The sequence below is a fragment of the Electrophorus electricus genome, chromosome 19 (genome assembly GCF_013358815.1).
Source record: "Electrophorus electricus isolate fEleEle1 chromosome 19, fEleEle1.pri, whole genome shotgun sequence".
Taxonomy (NCBI): Eukaryota; Metazoa; Chordata; class Actinopteri; order Gymnotiformes; family Gymnotidae; genus Electrophorus; species Electrophorus electricus.
In genome coordinates this window covers 14,809,561-14,833,261 of record NC_049553.1, presented here as the reverse complement: position 1 = coordinate 14,833,261, position 23,701 = coordinate 14,809,561, and the positions used below count along the sequence as shown (strand labels likewise).

At 44.7% G+C, this 23,701-nt stretch overlaps 1 protein-coding gene across 4 annotated transcripts in view; it reads left to right on the top strand.

The window, feature by feature from the left end:
• Positions 1-23,615, top strand: part of cx47.1 (connexin 47.1) — a 28,130-nt gene extending 4,515 nt beyond the window's left edge. The window contains exons 2-4 of one of the 4 annotated variants that reach the window (XM_035520102.1): positions 14,934-14,991; positions 19,502-19,636; positions 20,857-23,615. In XM_035520102.1, coding sequence (XP_035375995.1) covers positions 20,877-22,121 — 1,245 coding nt within the window. In that variant the 5' untranslated portion in view covers positions 14,934-14,991; positions 19,502-19,636; positions 20,857-20,876 and the 3' untranslated portion in view covers positions 22,122-23,615. Of the gene's footprint in view, positions 1-14,933; positions 14,992-18,376; positions 18,540-19,501; positions 19,637-20,856 lie in introns of those variants that run through there. The other 3 variants (XM_035520100.1, XM_027031107.2, XM_035520101.1) reach the window with 3 other exon arrangements.
• Positions 23,616-23,701: the final 86 nt, after the last annotated feature.

Below are 23,701 nucleotides of genomic sequence, written 5' to 3'. Positions count from 1 at the left end.
TGGATTTGCTGCATAATAATTCACAATGGTGTGACATTTCAGTTCACACAGAGATAATCACACCAGTGTTAGTTACCTGATACTGTTCCACATGCCCTTATTCTGGACATACACAACTGCATCTCCCTGATACTGGTCATGCTCGCCTGTTCCTCTTGTGGTTCCTAAACTAGACCTGTGGGAAGGACTTCAGGAAGGACTTCAGGAAGGGTTATCCCCTGTCTGCCAGCCCTTCCTGAAGTCCTTCCCATGCATTTACTGTTTGGAGCCAAGCTGGTTAGATCTGCCCTCATGTTCTTAAATGTTGGCCTCTTTTTTTAATCCTTGTGTCTTTAGTAGGTTTTGCTCTGTGCTGTGTCTCGTGTAGCCTGTGATCTGGTGTTGTGGTGCCTCATCATCTTGCCAGATTACTGGCTAGCCCTCTGGGATGTGTTTATTTTGACAACTTGTCCTTGAGATCTGAGCTTCATTTGAGATTTGCTCCTGTCTGTCCTCTGTCAGGACACACACTCTCAAACTCTGCCTCACACTCACGCAAACAGATATGTCTACAGCAAGAACACTACCTGACCTCAATTCCAGTTTTCTCAGATTAATTATGGTCCTTGGTCAGTTTTCTGTGCATTTCATGAAAATTCAAACTGATATTTACTGTGAGCAGATGATTTGTCAGAATATTTAACATGAATGCCCTTTAGTGGTTCAGAAATTGTGAACTTCCTGTTGGTTCAAACATGTTTTCTGAGAAGGTTAGAATTTCATCTGATTTCAGTGCTGAAACTATTTGGAACACCGTAAGAGTAATTTGTGAGAATTATTGGAAAAATATGACATTAAATTAATAAATGCCAGAACACTTCAAAGAAGTGGATACAAGACACTAGATAAAGTGATGAAAACTTGTTTGTTTTTGTCAGATTTATCTCAGATGAGATATAACTGTACATTCTCTTTCCTGTTACTGTATGTGAAACAGTATATAGTGCTTCATATGGTTCAGGAGTGAAGTCAGAGGCAGTTCAGCGGTTAGTATGTTCTGCGGGAACACCGGTATCATGCCTCACCATTCCTCCTGTCATGACACATAAGGTGCAAACAGAAGCATTTCCTGTTGGGACATGCCTCTAAAGCTGCTTTGTGGTCACATCAATTGTAAAAAGACACATTAGTCTACAAAAACCTGGCAAAAAAAACAAACAAACAACAAAATAAAAACATGTTCTAACAATGTGAGAATGAGGGGATGTCAGCTAATGATAAATATTACAGTTGTCTGGCCTTCAGCCCTGAAGCCTGAGGCTAGAGTGAGCTGAGTTTACCCAGCTCAGAGCACTTTGCTGGGACCAGGGCAGGGCTTCCGTGGTGCTTATCCAGCTGGCCAGCTGGGACTCTCAATGCCAGCCCACAGAACCTGCCATGTGGGTAAAGACTCCAGAGGCCTCGCCTTAGCTGACACTGAAGGGTTTGACAGTAACTTGTTAAACACAGAGTGTGAGGGTGTGTGTATCTTGGCATCAATATAGAAGATCCCACGATGATGCCAAGGCTGATTAATTTATCATGGGAACATATGTAAAAGTTTCAATTAGGTTTGAACCATTCCCTTCCTGTTACTGGTAAATTGATATATTATGAGGTCATTACTGAGATCATAATTATGACAGTATTAAAGCGTAGTAGCTCTGAAATAAAATGTGATAGATGTGTTTATGTGTTGATAGATGTTATGTATTGTTAGATATGATGATGTGATAGTGTGTTGTTAGATTTGATGTGTTGATATATGTGATGATGTGTTGATAGATGTGATGTTTTTATAGATGTGATAATGTGTTTATAGATGTGATGTGTTGTGTGGCACTCATCACTTCTGACATTGGAACATTTCATTTCATTTCCTAGAGTTTTTGCTCAGTGATTCAGGAAGGGACTCCTAGATAACCTAGATAACAAACCCTAACCCTAGATAGCCTAGATAACTAACCCTAACGCTGTATACCTTAGATAGCTAACCCTAACCCTAGATAGCCTAGATAAATATTCTTAACCATAGATAGCCTAGATAACTAACCCTAACGCTGTATACCCTAGATAGCTAACCCTAACCCTAGATAGCCTAGATAAATATCCTTAACCATAGATAGCCTAGATAACTAACCCTAACGCTGTATACCCTAGATAGCTAACCCTAACCCTAGATAGCCTAGATAAATATCCTTAACCACAGATAGCCTAGATAACTAATCCTAACGCTGTATACCCTAGATAGCTAACCCTAACCCTAGCTAGCCCAGATAACTAACCCTAACCCTAGATAGCCCAGATAATTAACCTTAACCCTAGATAGCCCAGATAACTAACCCTAATGCTGTGTACCCTAGATAGCTAACCCTAACCCTAGCTAGCCCAGATAACTAACCCTAACCCTAGATAGCCCAGATAATTAACCTTAACCCTAGATAGCCCAGATAACTAACCCTAATGCTGTGTACCCTAGATAGCTAACCCTAACCCTAGATAGCCCAGATAATTAACCCTAACCCTAGATAGCCCAGATAACTAACCCTAATGCTGTATACCCTAGATAGCTAACCCTAACCCTAGATAGCCCAGATAATTAACCCTAACCCTAGCTAGCCCAGATAACTAACCCTAACCCTAGCTAGCCCAGATAACTAACCCTAACCCTAGATAGCCCAGATAATTAACCCTAACCCTAGCTAGCCCAGATAACTAACCCTAACCCGAGCTAGCCCAGATAACTAACCCTAACCCTAGATAGCCCAGATAATTAACCCTAACCCTAGCTAACCCCAGATAACTAACCCTAACGCTGTATACCCTAGATAGCTAACCCTAACCCTAGATAGCCCAGATAATTAACCCTAACCCTAGATAGCCCAGATAACTAACCCTAACCCTAGCTAGCCCAGATAACTAACCCTAACCCTAGATAGCCCAGATAATTAACCCTAACCCTAGCTAACCCCAGATAACTAACCCTAACGCTGTATACCCTAGATAGCTAACCCTAACCCTAGATAGCCCAGATAATTAACCCTAACCCTAGATAGCCCAGATAACTAACCCTAACGCTGTATACCCTAGATAGCTAACCCTAACCCTAGATAGCCCAGATAATTAACCCTAACCCTAGATAGCCCAGATAACTAACCCTAACGCTGTGTACCCTAGATAGCTAACCCTAACCCTAGATAGCCCAGATAATTAACCCTAACCCTAGCTAGCCCAGATAACTAACCCTAACCCTAGCTAGCCCAGATAACTAACCCTAACCCTAGATAGCCCAGATAATTAACCCTAACCCTAGCTAACCCCAGATAACTAACCCTAACGCTGTATACCCTAGATAACTAACCCTAACCCTAGCTAGCCCAGATAACTAACCCTAACCCTAGATAGCCCAGATAATTAACCCTAACCCTAGCTAACCCCAGATAACTAACCCTAACGCTGTATACCCTAGATAGCTAACCCTAACCCTAGATAGCCCAGATAATTAACCCTAACCCTAGATAGCCCAGATAACTAACCCTAACGCTGTATACCCTAGATAGCTAACCCTAACCCTAGATAGCCCAGATAACTAACCCTAACCCTAGATAGCCCAGATAATTAACCCTCACCCTAGATAGCCCAGATAATTAACCCTAATCCTAGCTAGCCCAGATAACTAACCCTAACCCTAGATAGCCCAGATAATTAACCTTAACCCTAGATAGCCCAGATAACTAACCCTAACGCTGTGTACCCTAGATAGCTAACCCTAACCCTAGATAGCCCAGATAATTAACCCTAACCCTAGCTAGCCCAGATAACTAACCCTAACCCTAGCTAGCCCAGATAACTAACCCTAACCCTAGATAGCCCAGATAATTAACCCTAACCCTAGCTAGCCCAGATAACTAACCCTAACCCGAGCTAGCCAAGATAACTAACCCTAACCCTAGATAGCCCAGATAATTAACCCTAACCCTAGCTAACCCCAGATAACTAACCCTAACGCTGTATACCCTAGATAGCTAACCCTAACCCTAGATAGCCCAGATAATTAACCCTAACCCTAGCTAGCCCAGATAACTAACCCTAACCCTAGCTAGCCCAGATAACTAACCCTAACCCAATGTAACCCACCTAAATTTCTCATGTGAGGGAAGGGTTAGATTTAGTGATAGTGCTCCTGCTATTCAGCAAGTGAAAGTTTTCTTCACCACGTTGTCATATTCTTCTTCCCTCATGGATAACAGTGCAGAGAAACTCCCCATTGACATGAAGTTAGATTCAGAAGAGTGCTTAGAGCTCATACCCCAAAGTTATCCCTTGTTTAAGTGGTATACAGCCATTACTGCGTTTAGCCCCGACTGTTTTGTTTTTTGTTTTTTTTTGGGGGGGGGGGGGGGTTGTTTGGGAGACTCGAATTTGGATTCAGATCCAGTGATCGAGAGAAATATGGCGAGCCAGTGAAGCTATGAACACGTTTGTCCTGCGCTGTCTAGCTTCGTAGACCGCAGGAGTCTTAGGAAAGAGGTATGTGCACAGAAGTCTTTATGTGTATGTAACATCTCTGATACAGATATTGATGATGACATAATTGCCTCTTTTGGGGAGTATGGGACAGTGACAAAAATAGTAAGGGTGGGAAAAACATGTTCAGGGAATTACAGTGCCATTGCTGAGTTTGATGCTGAGGAGCACATAGCATTCTTACAGCCTGACTTTTCTTGCTATATACCTAATGTAGCTAACACATCAATGAAGTGGCTAGTTGATAACATTAGCATACTAGTGCAGGTTGCAGAACACACCTCACTGACCACAGGCCATCCTGATGAACTTGATGATTCAGAGTCTGACCCAGACAGTGATGATTCAGGCAATAGCGAGATACCGCTCCTGCGCAAAACCACAAAGAAAGTAGAATGGCCCCCTTCAGTTCAAGCAGTTATTGATACTCTAGTCCATGCTAAATTGCCAAAACATAAAAGCAACCAGAAACACTGTTCCTTCTCTCTCAACCCATGTCCTCATGCCACCTGAAGTACTACACATGGTAGTGGAGCATGTGATCAAAAATAAGGCTTCGGCAAATAACCAGGGGTCTAAATGGTTAAGGTCATTCTCAGGGTGTGTCCCAAAACCCCCTGGCAAAGCAGATTTTTAAACTTGGTGTACCCATGTTGAGTTGATGTTTTAGGATTGCCTGCCTAAGGATGTACAGTGTAAGAAGATTTTGGGTCTTCTTCCCCCAGCTTCAGATGTTGTGAAACAGCTGGGTTTATGTGCATGTCCTCATGAGTATGTGAAGCTTCTGGATTCAGCATATGATAAAATATTTGGCAGATTTCTCAACATTCATGAAATACTTCTCAGTTCTGCTGTAAAAAGAAATGGTATAAAAGCAGCAGATGTAAACAGACAGTTGCTTAGGCAGCTTGTATATGGTTGTTGGGACCAGTCAATGCTTTTACGCTTACAGCTTGAGTCAAGGACTGATGACCCCCCTGATTTCGCAGAGCTTCTGCTGAAGCTGCGTACAGAAGAAGACAGATGAGACCAAGCTTGACAGATTACAGTGACGCAGGAATCAAGCCAACCTTAAATATGCATTCGGGAACAGAATTCACCTCGCATTTCTACATGCATGGTAGTATTCTGCAGGCTTACAGGGCAGAAACAGAGGAACTGAGAAAACAAGTTGCTGATTTGAAGATACAGCTGAGTTCCAAAAACTTTGGTAGACAATAAATACAGAGAACTGTGTCAGACAAGAGGAATGGAATGGAATGGAATATCAGACATGGCAGCATTTAAATTGGGCTGGGTGTCAAAAGAGGGACATATTGAGATCCAGACTTCAAATAAGAGTCCCACCCCATCCCAAGAGCCAGTGAGGGCTGGATATAATGCACACACAGAGACACAATCTAGAGATGTGGCCATTAGCAGGCTAGTTGCATCAAGGCACACGGCCTCAGTTATTATTGAGGAAACTCCCTGTGACTGCCTCCTTGATACAGGCTCCCAGGTGACAACTTCGCAGTCTCTTCAAGGCACTCACCTAAAATCATTGCTGATCCTACCGTTGAATAATCTACTTCAGATAGAAGGTCTGCCATACCTTGGTTATTGTAAACTTACTATCTACTTCCCCGAGTCTGTTACTGGCAGAGCTGAAGAAATAGCCAGTCTGGCTCAAGTTGTGCCAAATTGTAAAGCAAACTTTGAAACCCCTGCACTCATAGGAACAAATACACTTGATGTTCTGTATAGAGCCTGTGTAAGTAGCCAGAATGCCAAGCATCACCAAAGAGCTGGGAACCATCCTTATTTATCGCTGGTGAGAAATCCCTGTCATAGGGACAGTGGGAGAATTGGAGGGGTAAAACTGCAGGGCAAGTTGAACATCACCATTCCCTCCTCTGGAGAATCCTTACTAATCCCTAACCAAGTCTACCTGGTGGATTATTTTTCCCAGCCCAGTCTTCCTTTAAGGTTCCCATTCTTGTGCAGAACACAACTGGACATGACGTCACATTCCCTGCCAATAGAAATATTGCAGATCTATCAGTGCCCAGTGGCTTTGTCTTCCTCGTCCTCAGCCTCCACCTCCAGTCCTCACTGCAGAGTCGGCTTCTCCTCCCACATCCATTCAGGATCATTCCCAAGACCCCTTATCCCTGAGAAGTGACATATCCTTCAATTCTCCATTGGGGGATTCTACATTGTCTGAGGAATGAAAGAGAAGGATCACCACAAAGTTAAATTCTATCCCAGAAGTCTTTGCACATGGTGACCTTGATTATGGCCATACCACAGCTGTCAAATACTGCATTTCCTTTTCAGATCCTACTCCCTCCAAGCAGAGGGTGAGACCGAAACATCCTTCGGATTATGAGGCTGTGAGACTCCATCTCCAAGAGCTGCATGATGCCAACATCGTCAGAGAGCCCCTTTCCTTCACCCCTTGTAGTCAAGAAGAAATGCGGTGCTATAAGGCTGTGTGTGGATTATAGGAGCTGGAATAACAAGACCATTAAAAGATGCATATGCCCTACCTGAAATGGGGCTCAAAGCCAGGTCAGATAAGTGAAGACACGACAGCCTACTGGGTGAGCTACCACTCTGGTAAAACCAGAGGATTAAAAAAAAAAAAAAAAAAGGTGGGGAGTTGAACCCCGGCTGCTTTGCTGCGAGGCAAACGAACCCCCTCTAGACTGCAGCAGTCATAAAATGACCTGCACGTATATCGCTCTTAAAAGGAATGGAGGACAAAATGAGACAAAAAACTAAACACCACGCCAAGCATCGAAAAAGGGAGAACAAAGGATGCCACAGGAAGAATGGCAACCCCAATGCACTGGGGAAAACGAAACTAAAACTTCCCAAACAAAACCAGAAAACAGAGAGGAACTTTAATGGTTAAGGGGAGCCTTGGAAGAGATACAGATTTGAGGGGGAAAACCGTAGAGGGGAGGGGACGTGTAAAAACACAGACACCCTCACAGTGCAGAAGTAAGGTGTAGCACAAGGGCTCACAGACCTCAATACCCAAAGTTACCAGCTAGGCACTTTGCTCAGAACTTTTGCAAAGATCCAGCCCTGAGTGACTGGGTCACTGGGTTTATATAGGCCTAGCCCAGCTGTCGGGCGTTAAGCCTGCTTAGTGGTGTGCCTGCCACGAGGCCTCCCCCTGGTGGCTGGAGGGGGCCTCAGCATGGCACTGACCCTTACACTACCAAATAATGAAGAAGCCTTTTCAGCTGTTTGTGGATCTAAGTGGTTCTCAGTCATAGATCTTAAGTGAGGATATCAGGTCGAGCTTGAAGAAGAGGATAAGCACAAAACTGCTTTTGTGATGTCAGTGGGTTTCTGGGAATTCAGCAGGATGCCACAGGGGGTTACTAATGCTCCAAGCACTTTTCAAGATGTGATGGAGATGTGTGTGGGGAGTATGAACCTCAAGGAAGTCCTTGTATTCTTGAACAATCTTAATGTATTCTCAAACACGCTAGAAGAACATGAGGATCAGCTCATCCATGTCCTACAAAGGATTAAAGAATTCGGATTTAAACTCTCTCCAGAGAAATGCCTTTTTTTTTCAGGAAACCTGTCAACTACTTGGGCCATGTTGTGTCTGAAAATGGAGTTGGGACTGACCCTGATAAGATTGCTGCCCTTATTACCTGGCCAAGACCAAACAACCTTAAAGAGCTGAAGTCCTTCTTAAGGTTCACAGGGTATTATAGGAGGTTTGTGAAGGACTATTCAAAGATCTCCAAACCTCTAAAGGTTATCTTCTGCAGGTTATCTTCCCCCAAAGAAATACCCCAACCCAAAATGTACTAAGTCTAGAGCACTGTCTTTGTTCGATTGGAAGCAACCTTTTAATGAGAGGTGGACTGTCGATTGTGAGAGTGCAATTTGAACTCTGATTGAAAGGCTGACTTCTGCTCCTGTTTTTTAGGCTTTACAAATCCAGAGAGGTCATACATTCTCCATATAGACGCCAGTTTAAATGGTCTTGGTGCAGCTAGACCATATAAACTGCCCAGTTGACCATATAAATTGCCCCAGATTGCCCTGTATGAAGGGCAATGGGAAGAGAGGGAAGTCCAGCTAATGTTGAGGGTAGTGGACCAACTCAATCTGAGTGATGAAGTCCTATACCATAAGTGGACCATCAGAGGAGAACCCAGCTTCCAACTTGTCCTTCCCAAGAAGTTCAGGGATGCGGCTCTTAAGGGTCTTCATGATACCATTGGTCATCTCGGTATTGAAAGAACTGTGGATCTGGCGTGATGTAGGTTCTATTGGCCTAGGAAGTCTGTAGATGTAAGGGAGAGGATTTTGAACTGCAAAAGGTGTATTAGGCACAAGGCAAAGGCAGAGAGGAGTGCACCATTAGTAAACATTAAGACAAACCGCCCCCTTGAACTCATTTGCATGGATTATCTCTCTTTAGAGCCTGATGACAGAGGGACAAAAAACATACTAGTCATCACGGACCATTTTACAAAATATGCAGTTGCTGTTCCAACACCGAACCAGAGGGCTAGAACAGTTGCAAGGGTCTTGTGGAACAGCCCTGAAGGTCCCAGAAAAGTGTCACATCTAGAATATGTGAAGAGATTACAACATAGCCTTCAGGAGAGCTACAAATTGGCCATTGAGCACAGTGTCAAAGTAGCACAAGCAAATAAAGTGAGATATGATCCCAAAGTCAGACAGTCTACCCTCGAAACAGGTGACCGGGTGCTCGTGAGAAATGTTAGTCTTCGGGGCAAGCATAAGTTGACAGATAGATGGAGCCTGGATATGTAAAGGGTTATGAAGCAAATTGCTGAGACTACAGTCTACGTTGTGGCACTGCTGGGTACAGAAAGTCCAGAGAGATCCATACATAGAGATTTGCTGTTGCCTTGTGGGATTCTACATACCCCTGTTGTAGAACCTACTCAGCCAAGGCCCCCAAGGAGCATGACGTGTTCTCCAATGCTTGAGTCAGAAGAGGGGACCGATCCACCAAATCAACGTCTAGAAGAGATAGAAGAGGGAATATACCCAGTTCCTGTATGTGAGATGGCTGAGTACCATTCCCCCCGTACTACATCCTGGGTAGAGACTATTGAAATTCCTGTGGGAAGAGAACATGTGCTTCCCACCAGTGAGGATCAGTCCAGATCAGAGGGTGAATCAAACATATTAGATATTCAGCCTGCCACGGAGGTTGGATGGAAGGAAGAGTCCATTGCAAGAGATGAGAAATTCGTAAAGTCTGACTTAAACCCAGAAGCACATGCATATGATCCTCAGGTATTGCCTATGCAGGATGATCATCAACTGGACAGTCTTGTTCAACAGTCAGTTAATGACGCAACCAGTATCATACCCCCATCAGCACAGAGAGTTAGTCAAGACATAGAAGACAAGGCAGAACCTATGTATACCCTAGATAACTAACCCTAACCCTGTATACCTTAGATATCTAACCCTAACTCCAGATAGCCTATATAACTATCCCAAACCCTAGATGGCCTAGATAACTAATCCAAACCCTAGATATTTTGGATAAATAACCCCGACGCTAGATAACTAACCTTAACTGTAGTTAGCCTAGATAAATAACCCCGACCCTAGATAGCCTAGATAACTAACCCTAACCCTAGATAGCCTAGATAACTTGTTTAATATTTTTCTTAGCCCCTTTACATCTGATTTAGAAGAAAAACCCAAAATACAGAAGAACAGTCCATCTTCAAAGATACAACCATGTGAAAATGGTGCATTTTGTTCCACTGTGAAAAGATCCTGCTCTTCAGAGTTGCTTCAGTGAACTGCTTCTCATTTGTCCATATCTTTACCCTAATATCGCCTCACTCCACCCAACTCTGCCCAAGGTTCCACCAAACCCTGCCCACAGCTCTGCCCAACCCAGCCCAAGGCTCCGCCCCTCAGATTGAATTGTGGGAAAACTGCAGTCCAGTGAAGGCCCAATGTGGCCTCATTCTCCCAATCTGCTAATCTCATCTCAAAGATGATTTGCTTGCTTCCTGTAAGAGATATATTCTCCCTCTAAAAGCATCATCCCCATGCAAGACCAGCACATAGTATTGTGGCCGTTTCCTGTGAACTGTACTAAAAAAAATAAATTAAATAAAATAAAAAATTCTCTTTGGATGAGTAATAATTGCACATACTCTTACAGAACTGATATAGTACATAATTACATGTTTATTTACTTTAGAAGGTCAAGTTAGATTTAGCTGATACTTTTATCCAAAGTAACTTGCAATCATGGCTGAGTACAACTTTGAGTAATCACAGCTTAAGGATCTTGACAAATTGGGACTGATGGGACATAAACTGGCATCCCTCAGATTACAAATCAAATACTTTAACTACTGAGCTACCAATTGTGTTTTTATAGCCAAAATTGACTACTGATAGGATAAAGTAGTAGAGCCAGTGTTTGTGTTATGTTATGTAATTCCTTGCTAAAGGGAAACCCAGCACAGTTTGCTCCAAGTTTCTGACCTGTGCATGAACAGGTTCCTAGAACACTCTGTGTGCTACCTCACTCTCAGCATGGTTCCTGGGATACTCTGGGTGCTACCTCACTCTCAGCATTACTCCTAGGACACTCTGGGTGCTACCTCACTCTCAGCATGGTTTCTGGACGCTCTGTGTGCTACCTCACTCTCTGCATGGTTTCTGGATGCTCTGGGTGCTACCTCACTCTCTGCATGGTTCCTGGGATACTATGGGTGCTACCTCACTCTCAGCATTACTCCTAGGACACTCTGGGTGCTACCTCACTCTCAGCATGGTTCCTTGGATGCTCTGGGTGCTACCTCATTCTCATCATGGTTTCTGGATGCTCTGGGTGCTACCTCACTCTCAGCATGGTTTCTGGACGCTCTGGGTGCTACCTCACTCTCATCATGGTTTCTGGATGCTCTGGGTGCTACCTCATTCTCATCATGGTTTCTGGGTGCTCTGGGTGCTACCTCACTCTCAGCATGGTTCCTTGGATGCTCTGGGTGCTACCTCACTCTCAGCATGGTTTCTGGACGCTCTGGGTGCTACCTCACTCTCATCATGGTTTCTGGACGCTCTGGGTGCTAACTCACTCTCTGCATGGTTTCTAGGACGCTCTGGGTGCTACCTCACTCTCAGCATGGTTTCTGGACGCTCTGGGTGCTACCTCACTCTCAGCATGGTTTCTGGATGCTCTGGGTGCTACCTCACTCTCTGCATGGTTTCTGGACGCTCTGGGTGCTACCTCACTCTCTGCATGGTTTCTAGAACACTCTGGGTGCTACCTCATTCTCATCATGGTTTCTGGATGCTCTGGGTGCTACCTCACTCTCTGCATGGTTCCTTGGATGCTCTGGGTGCTACCTCATTCTCATCATGGTTTCTGGATGCTCTGGGTGCTACCTCACTCTCAGCATGGTTCCTTGGATGCTCTGGGTGCTACCTCACTCTCTGCAAGGTTTCTGGATGCTCAGGGTGCTACTTCACTCTCTGCATGGTTTCTAGGACACTCTGGGTGCAATCTCACTCTCTGCATGGTTTCTGGATGCTCTGGGTGCTACCTCACTCTCTGCATGGTTTCTAGGACACTCTGGGTGCTACCTCACTCTCTGCATGGTTTATGGACACTCTGGGTGCTACCTCACTCTCTGCATGGTTTCTGAATACTATGGGTGCTACCTCACTCTCAGCATTACTCCTAGGACACTCTGGGTGCTACCTCACTCTCTGCATGGTTCCTTGGATGCTCTGGGTGCTACCTCATTCTCATCATGGTTTCTGGACGCTCTGGGTGCTACCTCACTCTCTGCATGGTTTCTGGATGCTCTGGGTGCTACCTCACTCTCTGCATGGTTTCTGGACGCTCTGGGTGCTACCTCACTCTCAGCATGGTTTCTGGACACTCTGGGTGCTACCTCATTCTCATCATGGTTTCTGGACGCTCTGGGTGCTACCTCACTCTCTGCATGGTTTCTGGATGCTCTGGGTGCTACCTCACTCTCTGCATGGTTTCTGGATGCTCTGGGTGCTACCTCACTCTCTGCATGGTTCCTGGGATACTATGGGTGCTACCTCACTCTCAGCATTACTCCTAGGACACTCTGGGTGCTACCTCACTCTCAGCATGGTTCCTTGGATGCTCTGGGTGCTACCTCATTCTCATCATGGTTTCTGGATGCTCTGGGTGCTACCTCACTCTCTGCATGATTTCTAGGACACTGGGTGCTACCTCACTCTCTGCATGGTTTCTAGGACACTCTGGGTGCTACCTCACTCTCAGCATGGTTCCTAGGACACTCTGGGGGCTACCTCACTCTCATCATGGTTTCTGGATGCTCTGGGTGCTACCTCACTCTCAGCATGGTTTCTGGACGCTCTGGGTGCTACCTCATTCTCATCATGGTTTCTGGACGCTCTGGGTGCTACCTCACTCTCTGCATGGTTTCTGGATGCTCTGGGTGCTACCTCACTCTCTGCATGGTTTCTGGATGCTCTGTTTGCTACCTCACTCTCTGCATTACTCCTAGGACATTCTGGGTGCTACCTCACTCTCACCATGGTTTCTGGACGCTCTGGGTGCTACCTCAGTCTCTGCATGGTTTCTGGACGATCTGGGTGTTACCTCACTCTCTGCATGGTTTCTAGGACACTCTGGGTGCTACCTCACTCTCTGCATGGTTTCTGGACGCTCTGGGTGCTACCTCACTCTCTGCATGGTTTCTGTACGCTCTGGGTGCTACCTCACTCTCTGCATGGTTTCTGGATGCTCTGGGTGCTACCTCACTCTCTGCATGGTTTCTGGATGCTCTGGGTGCTACCTCACTCTCTGCATGCTTTCTGGACGCTCTGTTTGCTACCTCACTCTCAGCATGGTTTCTGGACGCTCTGTTTGCTACCTCACTCTCAGCATGGTTTCTGGACGCTCTGTTTGCTACCTCACTCTCTGCATGCTTTCTGGACGCTCTGTTTGCTACCTCACTCTCAGCATGGTTTCTGGATGCTCTGTTTGCTACCTCACTCTCTGCATGCTTTCTGGATGCTCTGTTTGCTACCTCTGACTGACTGTCTTCAGGTTCTGTGCTACATAGCTGCTTGAATGTGTTAGTTATGGGGAGACAACAGGCATGCCAGTATTTGGGGTAGCACCCACATTTCTGTCTGCGTCTGCTACCCCCCACCCCCATCCCTTCAACCTGCCTCCCAGGACAGATGCCTGGCTACCCAGCTGCAGTCCAAGTATGGCTGGAGCTCTGGCAAGCCAAGGTCTTTGGCTCCAGAATGACCTGCCAGCAGTGAAGGCCATGCGGGCCACAGGCACTGGGGTGTAGGGACAGGGCTTCTGTGGCCCAACTGAGGGGACAGGCTGGAGATCCAGCCCACCCAAGCTGATCTCCTGGAGTAAGGACAGGATCCATCTCAGTGAACATGCAGTACTCTCTCCCTATATCTGGCCTTGTATGGCAGCTTTGTGAGGGGTGAACCTCTGGAGGTAGGATGTCTGCCCCCTGCAGCAGTGCCTTGAGTGTAATGAACTGGAAAAGAAATTTAGGAAGTAGATTATAAACTTAACAAAAGAAATTTAGGAAGTAGATTATAAATTTTACAAAATAAATTTAGGAAGTAGATTATATCCATATATACATTGTGTATATATACATATCATACATATATTGTACATACATTGTTATATATATATATATTTTTTTGTGTGTGTGTGTGTGTGTGTGTGTGTGTAGATAGATAGATAGATAGATAGATAGATAGATAGATAGATAGATAGATAGATAGATAGATAGATAGATAGATATTTCCTTATGCACCCCTGTTTTTTTTCCCTCAGTTTGGACAGAGCACTCTCAAACCATTTCATTGTGAGTTATACCGTGTATGACTATGTATGTGACAAATAAACCAAACTTGAAACTTGAAACTTGAAACTAAACTTAACAAAATAAACTTAGGAAGTATATTATAAACTTAACAAAATAAACTTAGGAAATATATTATAAAATAACAAAATAAACTTAGGAAGTATATTATAAAATTAACAAAATAAACTTTAATGACACTGAGGTTTTTTTCTCTTCGGTACTGAGGCATCCACTTTTTTTCAGTGCAAAGGTTTGAGGTTGGATCTGTGTGTTACCGCTTAACAAAACATAGAAGGAAGGAGAAGGAAACTTGTAGCAGTGTTAAGGAACAGTCTGCGTTCATGACAAACTTGGCGATTAGAAGCAGGTGATGGGCTGTTGCTTAATAATGAGGTTGGTTTTTTCTTGTTTTGCGTTGGAGGAGTTTACCTTTCACACAGAGAAGAAGGAGCCATCAGCTTGATTTAAACCTGTGTCTCAGGTCTTAACCCTTTTCATTTCCAGATGTCTGTAGGCTGAAATGGAAGCATGGGTTACTAGTGAGCATGGCTTGCCACCAGAGGTAGGTAGTAATGTTACATCAACTCCTGTACATTTACCTAAGTAACTGTTTTTTAAAAAGAGGAGACTTTATGCTTGCGTACATTTGAGAGGTCAAAAATTTACTTTTACTCTGTTGCATTTCATCAACAATATTTCTCCTGTTATATTTTAAATAATTTTAATTCACTGCTTATTTTGTGTCTGTGCTTGAGTATTCTTTTTGATGGATAATTTCTTACTGTTACTAAAGTAATAATTTAGATGTCTACCCTTACTTCTAATCGAGTAATTACTTAAGTGTTATTCAGTATAATAATGTATTATTAATATGAAAACACATTTACTTGAATACACTTGCCTGGCATTTAGACCTACCTCTCGTTAAGCCTGAGAATGAATTGCAACTGAGAGTGGGTTCCAACCTTTTTGAGAAAATGATGTGAATAGTTTTAATTTTTGTGCTGCAAAGCCTGTACTGTCAATGCCACAGCTAATGACACCGTTCAGTGGAACATTTTGCATTTCAGTATCATTTGGAGTTTCGGGTGGAGTCTTTCTGGGGCCTGCAGATCTCATTATGACACGGAACAGAGACATGGTGTTGATAACAGGCTGTCCCTGGTTCAGCTAAAAGAGGACAAGACATTGTGCACTAGGGCTCGCGTTTGCCGTCCTACTCATGAAAGACGAAGACCTGGGATCCGTAGCCCATACTCACTTCTTTAGAAACGTCTGCTTATTAGATTTGCCTTGTAGGCGTAGGCCTACGTCTGTAGACTCCTGCCCGTGTGATGCTATAGTGTGTGTTTGTCATTGTCTAACTCTTCATGAAACGATCCGTTTCTGGGCAATGCTAATCTCGTGTGCACATGCAGTAGCTCCTGCTATCACCGCTGTGCAACGCGTAGTGTCAGTGTTGAGAAAAACTCGCAGCTCGGCCGTGCGCTCAGGCCCGTGGTGTATGGGCTAGAGGATGGCTGAGAAACCGCGCGTGCCCAAATCATGCATGCTTCAGTCTGCAATTGTACACCTGCCCCACAAATATGCACAGACCACGTAATGAAGTGGTCCGTGAGTGTTAATGAAGTGGTATGTTTTTAAATAAACGGCTGGTGTATCTGTCATGACACAAAAATGGTTTTGTTTATTGTTTGTTTGTTTATTTGGGTTTTTTGTTTGTTTGTTTTTTGCAAAAGCTAATTTTTCAGGCTCCTATTACAGTTTACGTATAATTATGTTTATATTCGCCTGCTGACTTTAAGAAAAATGAAATAAACGTTTGCACGTTTAAACGTCCTTACGTTTCAAAATGAAATTAAAATGACGTTTGAATTGCGAGAGAGATGTAGACGAATATAACTGCTTTGACAAAACCCAGAAACTTAATCCTTACAGTACACAGAGTTATTTATAACACAAGAGGCCATAAAACTCTATTTCACTAGTGCAGACTGCCTGCCAGATTTTGGTTAGCGTGAAGACAAGCCAAGACATAAAACACCGTTATATTGCTATGATTAAATCAATAAGGCCAAAGTTTTATTTTTCCGACGTGTTGCTGGGTGACATACATAAGACCCGGCGGGGCGGGCACTGGGGAGGGGGCGGCTCGAAGTGTTCCTGTCGCCCCGGGATGGTCCCGGGTCCCCGACCCTACGGAGAGATCTTCCAGGGTAAACACCCGTGCGGGATGTCGGAAAAGACACGGCGCAGGAAGGGTCATATCTCTCCTCTGGCTCGTCGCCTCCGCGTACTATCTAAATATTATGACATTGGATATGACAGAATATATCTGGTGGACAGAGGCTGGAGATTTGTGTCGCTGTGCTCGCTCTCCTGGTACTGCCTCAATACTGTTAGGCACTTTGTTTTTTCTGTACCACGCTGTGCCAACCAGTTCTTCCGCTTCCCGCTGAAGTTGATCCGAGGATATGGGATAACGTGTGTGGGGGGCTCGAGGGACAGCAGGGTGTCATATTCGTTTTGTTTGGTTATTGGTTATTGTTATTGGTTATTGTTATTGGTTATTGGTGCCTGTATGTTTAGTTAAGCAATCTGCATTTGTATAGGCTATAGTTTACTACCACTTATTTGGATTAACCTTATAGTAAATACAAACAGCATTGCAAACAAAGTAATAAAGATATTGTGGTTCCAAAACCTAGTAATTAAAGCCTTTTTAAACTGATGTATCTTCACGTATCGTTGCAACTACAACCGTTTCGTCAAAGCATTCAAAATAGTAAGATGCAAACGCCCGAGGCTGGCATTAAATTCCGCGCAAGTAAACTAATGCAGTCGAGTGCTGTTCGGACATCTCCGAGTCCGACCCTTACTGTCAGGCCCTGCCGCCAGAGGAACGTTTTCGCTCTCTGCCGATCTTCTATTTTTGTTAAGCTACTTCTTTTTACAGAGGGTGGTTGTAACACAAACCAGACTCCGCGCTGCGCCCGGGGCGTTCTCCGCGAGGCGCCGGGCGCGTGCGTTCAGACGGGGGTGATGCTGAGTTTAGAGAGGCGGTTTCCCCGCCGTGGCCTGTTGCGCGAGGCTGTGGGGGTGCGGGACCAGCCATGCCAGATGCGGGAATATTGATCGCTGTAATAACTGCAGAAAAGTTACGACCGAATGGAGCGCCTCCCGCAACTTCTCAAGGTGTGAGTGGTCTGCTTTCTATAACCACATTAGCGACTGATGAATGATTGTCACATGTTATTCGAATTAATCGAATTAATCAGGTTATCGTACACTGCATTTGTGAAAATTTGATTCTGTACCGTGATGAACATATATGAGAAAAAGAATTCTCGTTTAGTAGCGTGCATTAGTGACAGGGGCGCCCTGCGTGCCTCCGTCACAAGGTGTGGTACTCTTGCTGTGTTTTAGTGACGAGAAAGAATCTTTCATTTGAACCAGTTATTTTTAATGAACCAATCGAGCCGGTTCGTAGGTCATACCTAATCTACCTTATTCTATCATCTATCTAATAGTTATATAAGAATTCTAATACATTCATATCTATCTAACAAACAAAACACGCGTAGCCAAGCACATTAAGATCGTCTGTTTCGAATTGTAAGACCAAGCAATGTTTAATTCAACATATTAAGAACATCCCTCTTTAATTGTTATCCGCTCAGCTTCCTCTGACTTGTTAGTTTCTGCCGTGTGCTGCCAGCGGCTCCGTGCGCTGACTTAAATATCCGGTGAATCCTACCGGTTGAACCGGTGTAGGTTGCACAATCGACTCACCCGTTAGATAAATGTAGGACAGGCACCGAACTCCCCGAGTCCAACTAGTTCGGGCAGAGCACGTTCGATTCTAAATCACGAATTCATCAGCCTATCCCAAACCACTGCTACTATAGGCGAGATTGTTGTAGATGTGCCAAGCTACCTGGCTACTGAAACCAGTGAGACACACGTTTATGCAGTGGCAGAGCGGGGAAGTCTTGGAACCCGTCGCACGAGGCAAACTTTTTTTTTTTAAATGTCAGCTGGATGGGCCTAAACTACTGAACTGAACCGCAGTATGGACTGCACAGATAAAGACAGCACAAAGTGAAAATGGTATGTAGCGTCGGGTGTTTACTTTTGATAGACTTGGCTTTGAAAACTTATTAAACACGTTATAAAAGACATCAACCGGAAAACGACAGGATCCGACTACGAATCTGAGATTCGTCTGAACGTGCTGCTATGCGCGCCTGTTACGTCATAAACGCTCCATCTGCGGGGCGAAAAGGAATTCTGATCGAATCTTTGTATCGGACGGAAGCCCGTGCTGTCTTCAGTCCTTGTGTTATGAAACTTACCGTTCAGATGTAATCACTTAAAAAACGCCTTGTTTATAAGAAATGTAAAACAAAAACACAAACATTGAGTGAATATTTTAGATGCGACTTTTAGGGAAGCTGCTGCATCTGGGTTAAGTTTAATGTGTATATTCAGAATCTAGGAAATTCTAACTATAGCTAAAAAGGGTTTTTATTTGATCATTCATGCAAAACAAATTTGCAATTTAAAAAGATTTTTAAAAATTACCACAATATCTAAAATTGAGGCACATGTTTTCAGTGTTTGAGTAATTCAGAAATAAAATTGAAATATATCTGAATATCCTGCTCAAGCACAATTTGCTATATTGTTTAAACCTGTGTGTGTGCTATATTTTGCTCAGAAACACAGATATGCAGCACCTCTCTTAATAATCAACGGCTGTTATTAACTTAATTGGTACGATCCTCTGTTTTTCTGTTTCCACAGCTAACTTTAAAGAAGAACTTTTGTTGAAAAAACATTTTCCAACCATTTGTAACAATGTCAGAGGAGCTTAATGATGCACATGGAGTCTAAATCATTCTTGTAAATTCTGGAAAATTCCCCATTGCCAGATTCGCTGGGTCTTGGTGGTGGACTGAGACACATTATCTCATAGACAATATGAGCGCCCAGAGCCTTTAATCACGAGCTATTAAAGCTGTTTTGTAAAATAACAAAACCTCTCCTCTCCAATCACATGTGCTTTGCAGACCTATAGATACTCTAGGAGAGGTTTCTGCTTATAGGCACCAATCCCTTCAAAGGAATACACACAAGGCATCGCATACTGATGTGTTTGAGCAGTTTGGGACGGGAGTGTTCACTGTTGTCTCAGATAAACCCAGGTATTGTCTTCTCTCTCCCTCCTGTAGTAGCACACGCACTGCTGTCTCACTCTCTTCTCTCTCCCTCCTGTTGTAGCACATGCACTGCTGTCTCACTCTCTTCTCTCTCGCTCCTGTTGTAGCACACGCACTGCTGTCTCACTCTCTTCTCTCTCCCTCCTGTTGTAGCACACGCACTGCTGTCTCACTCTCTTCTCTCTCCCTCCTGTAGTAGCACACGCACTGCTGTCTCACTCTCTTCTCTCTCCCTCCTGTAGTAGCACACGCACTGCTGTCTCACTCTCTTCTCTCTCCCTCCTGTAGTAGCACATGCACTGCTGTCTCACTCTCTTCTCTCTCCCTCCTGTAGTAGCACACGCACTGCTGTCTCACTCTCTTCTCTCTCCCTCCTGTAGAAGCACACGCACTGCTGTCTCACTCTCTTCTCTCTCCTTCCTGTAGTAGCACACGCACTGCTGTCTCACTCTCTTCTCTCTCCCTCCTGTAGTAGCACACGCACTGCTGTCTCACTCTCTTCTCTCTCCCTCCTGTAGTAGCACACGCACTGCTGTCTCACTCTCTTCTCTCTCCCTCCTGTAGTAGCACATGCACTGCTGTCTCACTCTCTTCTCTCTCCCTCCTGTAGTAGCACATGCACTGCTGTCTCACTCTCTTCTCTCTCCCTCCTGTAGTAGCACATGCACTGCTGTCTCACTCTCTTCTCTCTCCCTCCTGTTGTAGCACACGCACTGCTGTCTCACTCTCTTCTCTCTCCCTCCTGTAGTAGCACATGCACTGCTGTCTCACTCTCTTCTCTCTCCCTCCTGTAGTAGCACATGCACTGCTGTCTCACTCTCTTCTCTCTCCCTCCTGTAGTAGCACATGCACTGCTGTCTCACTCTCTTCTCTCTCCCTCCTGTAGTAGCACATGCACTGCTGTCTCACTCTCTTCTCTCTCCCTCCTGTAGTAGCACATGCACTGCTGTCTCACTTTCTTCTCTCTCCCTCCTGTAGAAGCACACGCACTGCTGTCTCACTCTCAGTACAATCTTGTTACGAGGGCTACCCCCTTCCCATGGGAAAAGCATCCCTGCTTCTGGATTACCTCTGGATTAGCTATGACAGTATTACTATGGGAGCAGTACTATGACCATACCATGTAACGTATCTCTGAAGTTTAAAAGTGACAAAGCACCAATTCCTCTCTCTTCCCCTCCCTCTCTCTCCGACTATCTCTGCAGATCATAAGTGATCATCCTCTATGTCGAACATGAGTTGGGCCTTCCTCACACGTCTACTGGAGGAGATCCACAACCATTCCACCTTCGTGGGGAAGGTGTGGCTCTCTCTGCTTATAATCTTCCGCATCGTCCTGACGGCTGTGGGTGGAGAGTCCATCTACGCAGATGAGCAGACCAAGTTCACCTGCAACACCAAGCAGCCCGGATGCGACAACGTGTGCTACGATGCCTTCGCCCCGTTGTCACACCTCCGCTTCTGGGTGTTCCAGATCATCATGATCTCCACGCCCTCTGTCATGTACCTAGGCTACGCCATCCACAAGATCGCCCGCGCCTCCGAGGAAGAGGAGCGCAAGCTCCACTGGCAGCGGCTCAGGAATGAGCGCAGGGGCAGGTGGCAGGACGAGCCTCACCTGAACGAGGTTCTGGAGGAGGATGAAGATGATGAAGTCCTGGAGCCCATGATCTATGCCAACGAGCTGAAGGCTCAGGAGCCTAAGCCGCAGAATGACCAGAAGGACGTCAAGCACGACGGGCGTAGAAGGATCATGCGGGAGGGTCTGATGAGGATCTACGTGCTCCAGCTGTTGTCCCGCGCCGTCTTTGAGGTGGGGTTCCTCACAGGACAGTACCTGCTTTATGGCTTCCGCGTTGACCCGTCATACGTCTGCAGCAAGGTGCCCTGCCCGCACCGGGTGGACTGCTTCATCTCTCGGCCCACCGAGAAGACCATCTTCCTGCTTGTCATGTACGTGGTGAGCTTTCTCTGCCTGCTTCTCAACGTGTGCGAGATGTTGCACCTGGGCATCGGTGCCTTGCGTGACAAGCTGCGTAAGCGTCGCCGTCCGAGCCAACGGCCGCCTTACTCCTACTCCTACCCTCGCAACATCCCTGCCTCCCCCCCGGGGTATAACCTCGTCATCAAGGGAGACAAGCCCAAGCGTGGCCTAGCATCCACCAAGCAGAACGCGGCCAGCGCAGGACAGGAGGAACGGCGCACCAGCCCGGACGAGAACATCCCCGCGGACCTGGCCAGGTTGCACCGGCACCTGCGGGTGGCCCAGGAGCAGCTGAACATGGCTTTTCACACGTACAGCATGAAATCAGCTCATAGCTCCAGGGCCAGCAGCCCCGAGTCTGGGGCCACCATGGCGGAGCAGAACAGAGTGAACGCGGCCCAGGAGAGAGAGGGTGCCCGTCCCAAGGTCTGCTCAGAAAAGGCAGGGACAATAATGAAGAATGAAAAAACTTCCGTGTGGATTTAGACCTTGGCAGGAGCAACAGACGGGCCTGCAAACTGTCATCGTTATAATTTACAGAAGTTCTAGATAGCAACAATTCCATGTCTGTACTTTCTATCCTGAAATAAAACAAGGAAAGGAAAAGACAAACAGGCATCATCCTGTCAAGGTGATATCAGATCCCATAGGAAGGACAGAGATGTTTCACACACATACAGTAGCATTCTCTTCAGGATATGTTGTCTGGTGCTCACCAACCCTCAGAATACTACTTGCAATTACTGATTCACATATTGTATTTAGAATCATTTTTCTCTCATTTTTAGAGCATGTCAATGGACCACATCAGAAGTCATATTAGATGTTTTGCTTTTTTAATGATCATGGATTAATTTAACTTATTTTATGTATGCGCTGCTGTTCCTCATAAATCAATACAAGAACAGAGCTGCACTGACATGGCTAAACATTAACTCAGCTCATGAGTTTCTTCTTATGAGGTATCCTCACACTGCTTAAAAACATGCAGATCCTAATTATTACCCTAGGACATTCAAATTTTGTCTGTTTTTAAAGTATTTTCATCGCCGAGAGGCAACCATTCACAATACAGTGGGTGATGGGTCTTACATTTCTTGATGCAACGCCCAGGTCTAGAATCCATAATTTCAGCTAAACTCTGTGGAAGAATAAGAAGTATTGCAACACGCAAGCAGCAGTTATCTGTTAAAACTGTAGTTTATTTTGATTGAGTGGCTGTGTTTTAGGAGAGGAAAACACTGTGATATTTAAGACTGTAAATAAAAGTTAAGTAAGCTGTGGTCCTACTGTGTGGTTTTCACATTTTTAATAATATATTTAGGTACTTATTGCCTTTTTCCCCCCAGAAAGTAATTTTTATAGTTAAATTTCTGTATAACTCATTTACAGCATTTGGCATACGCTCTTAACCAGAGAAACATGCATGTTTACCAGTATGACAGTACATACACTATGGGACTTGAAACCATGACCTTTGTGTTACTAGCATGAGGAATTACTTTCTCTGCCATAATGTTGCTCAATGGTTAACATACTCCACTACTAATCAGTAGGTTGCCAGTTCAAGTCTCACCACTGTTGAGCCCCTGAACAAGACCCTTAACCCTCAATTACTCAAGATGTGTTCAGTCATAACTGTAAGTCAGTTTGGATCAAAGCATCAGCTAAATGGAGTAACCATATGAACTGTCATGAACTGCGTAGTAATGACAAAATGTTACTATTGTGCCAATGTTGATGTCAAATACTATTACTACAAGAGCTGTGAAACTGTTAGAATTTTATTTTTAATGAGTCCGGTAAGGTTTAAAGGCAATGGACCAAGAGTTTTGGAGACTGCAATAAGTATTTGTGAAGAAAGAATACATTTCTGCTGTTGAACTTTTTTTTTTCTGGATGTGCCTTTACTGGTTACGATTGTAACAGTGATGTGATTTGTACTGCATTCAAAAGAATAATAAATTTGGGATTAACTTGGCCGTGTGCTGGCTCATGCTTCTATCACTTTCTTTGCAGCAACAGCTGTTTTACAGGTGAGTTAGGTAGGCAGTAACCCATCTGCT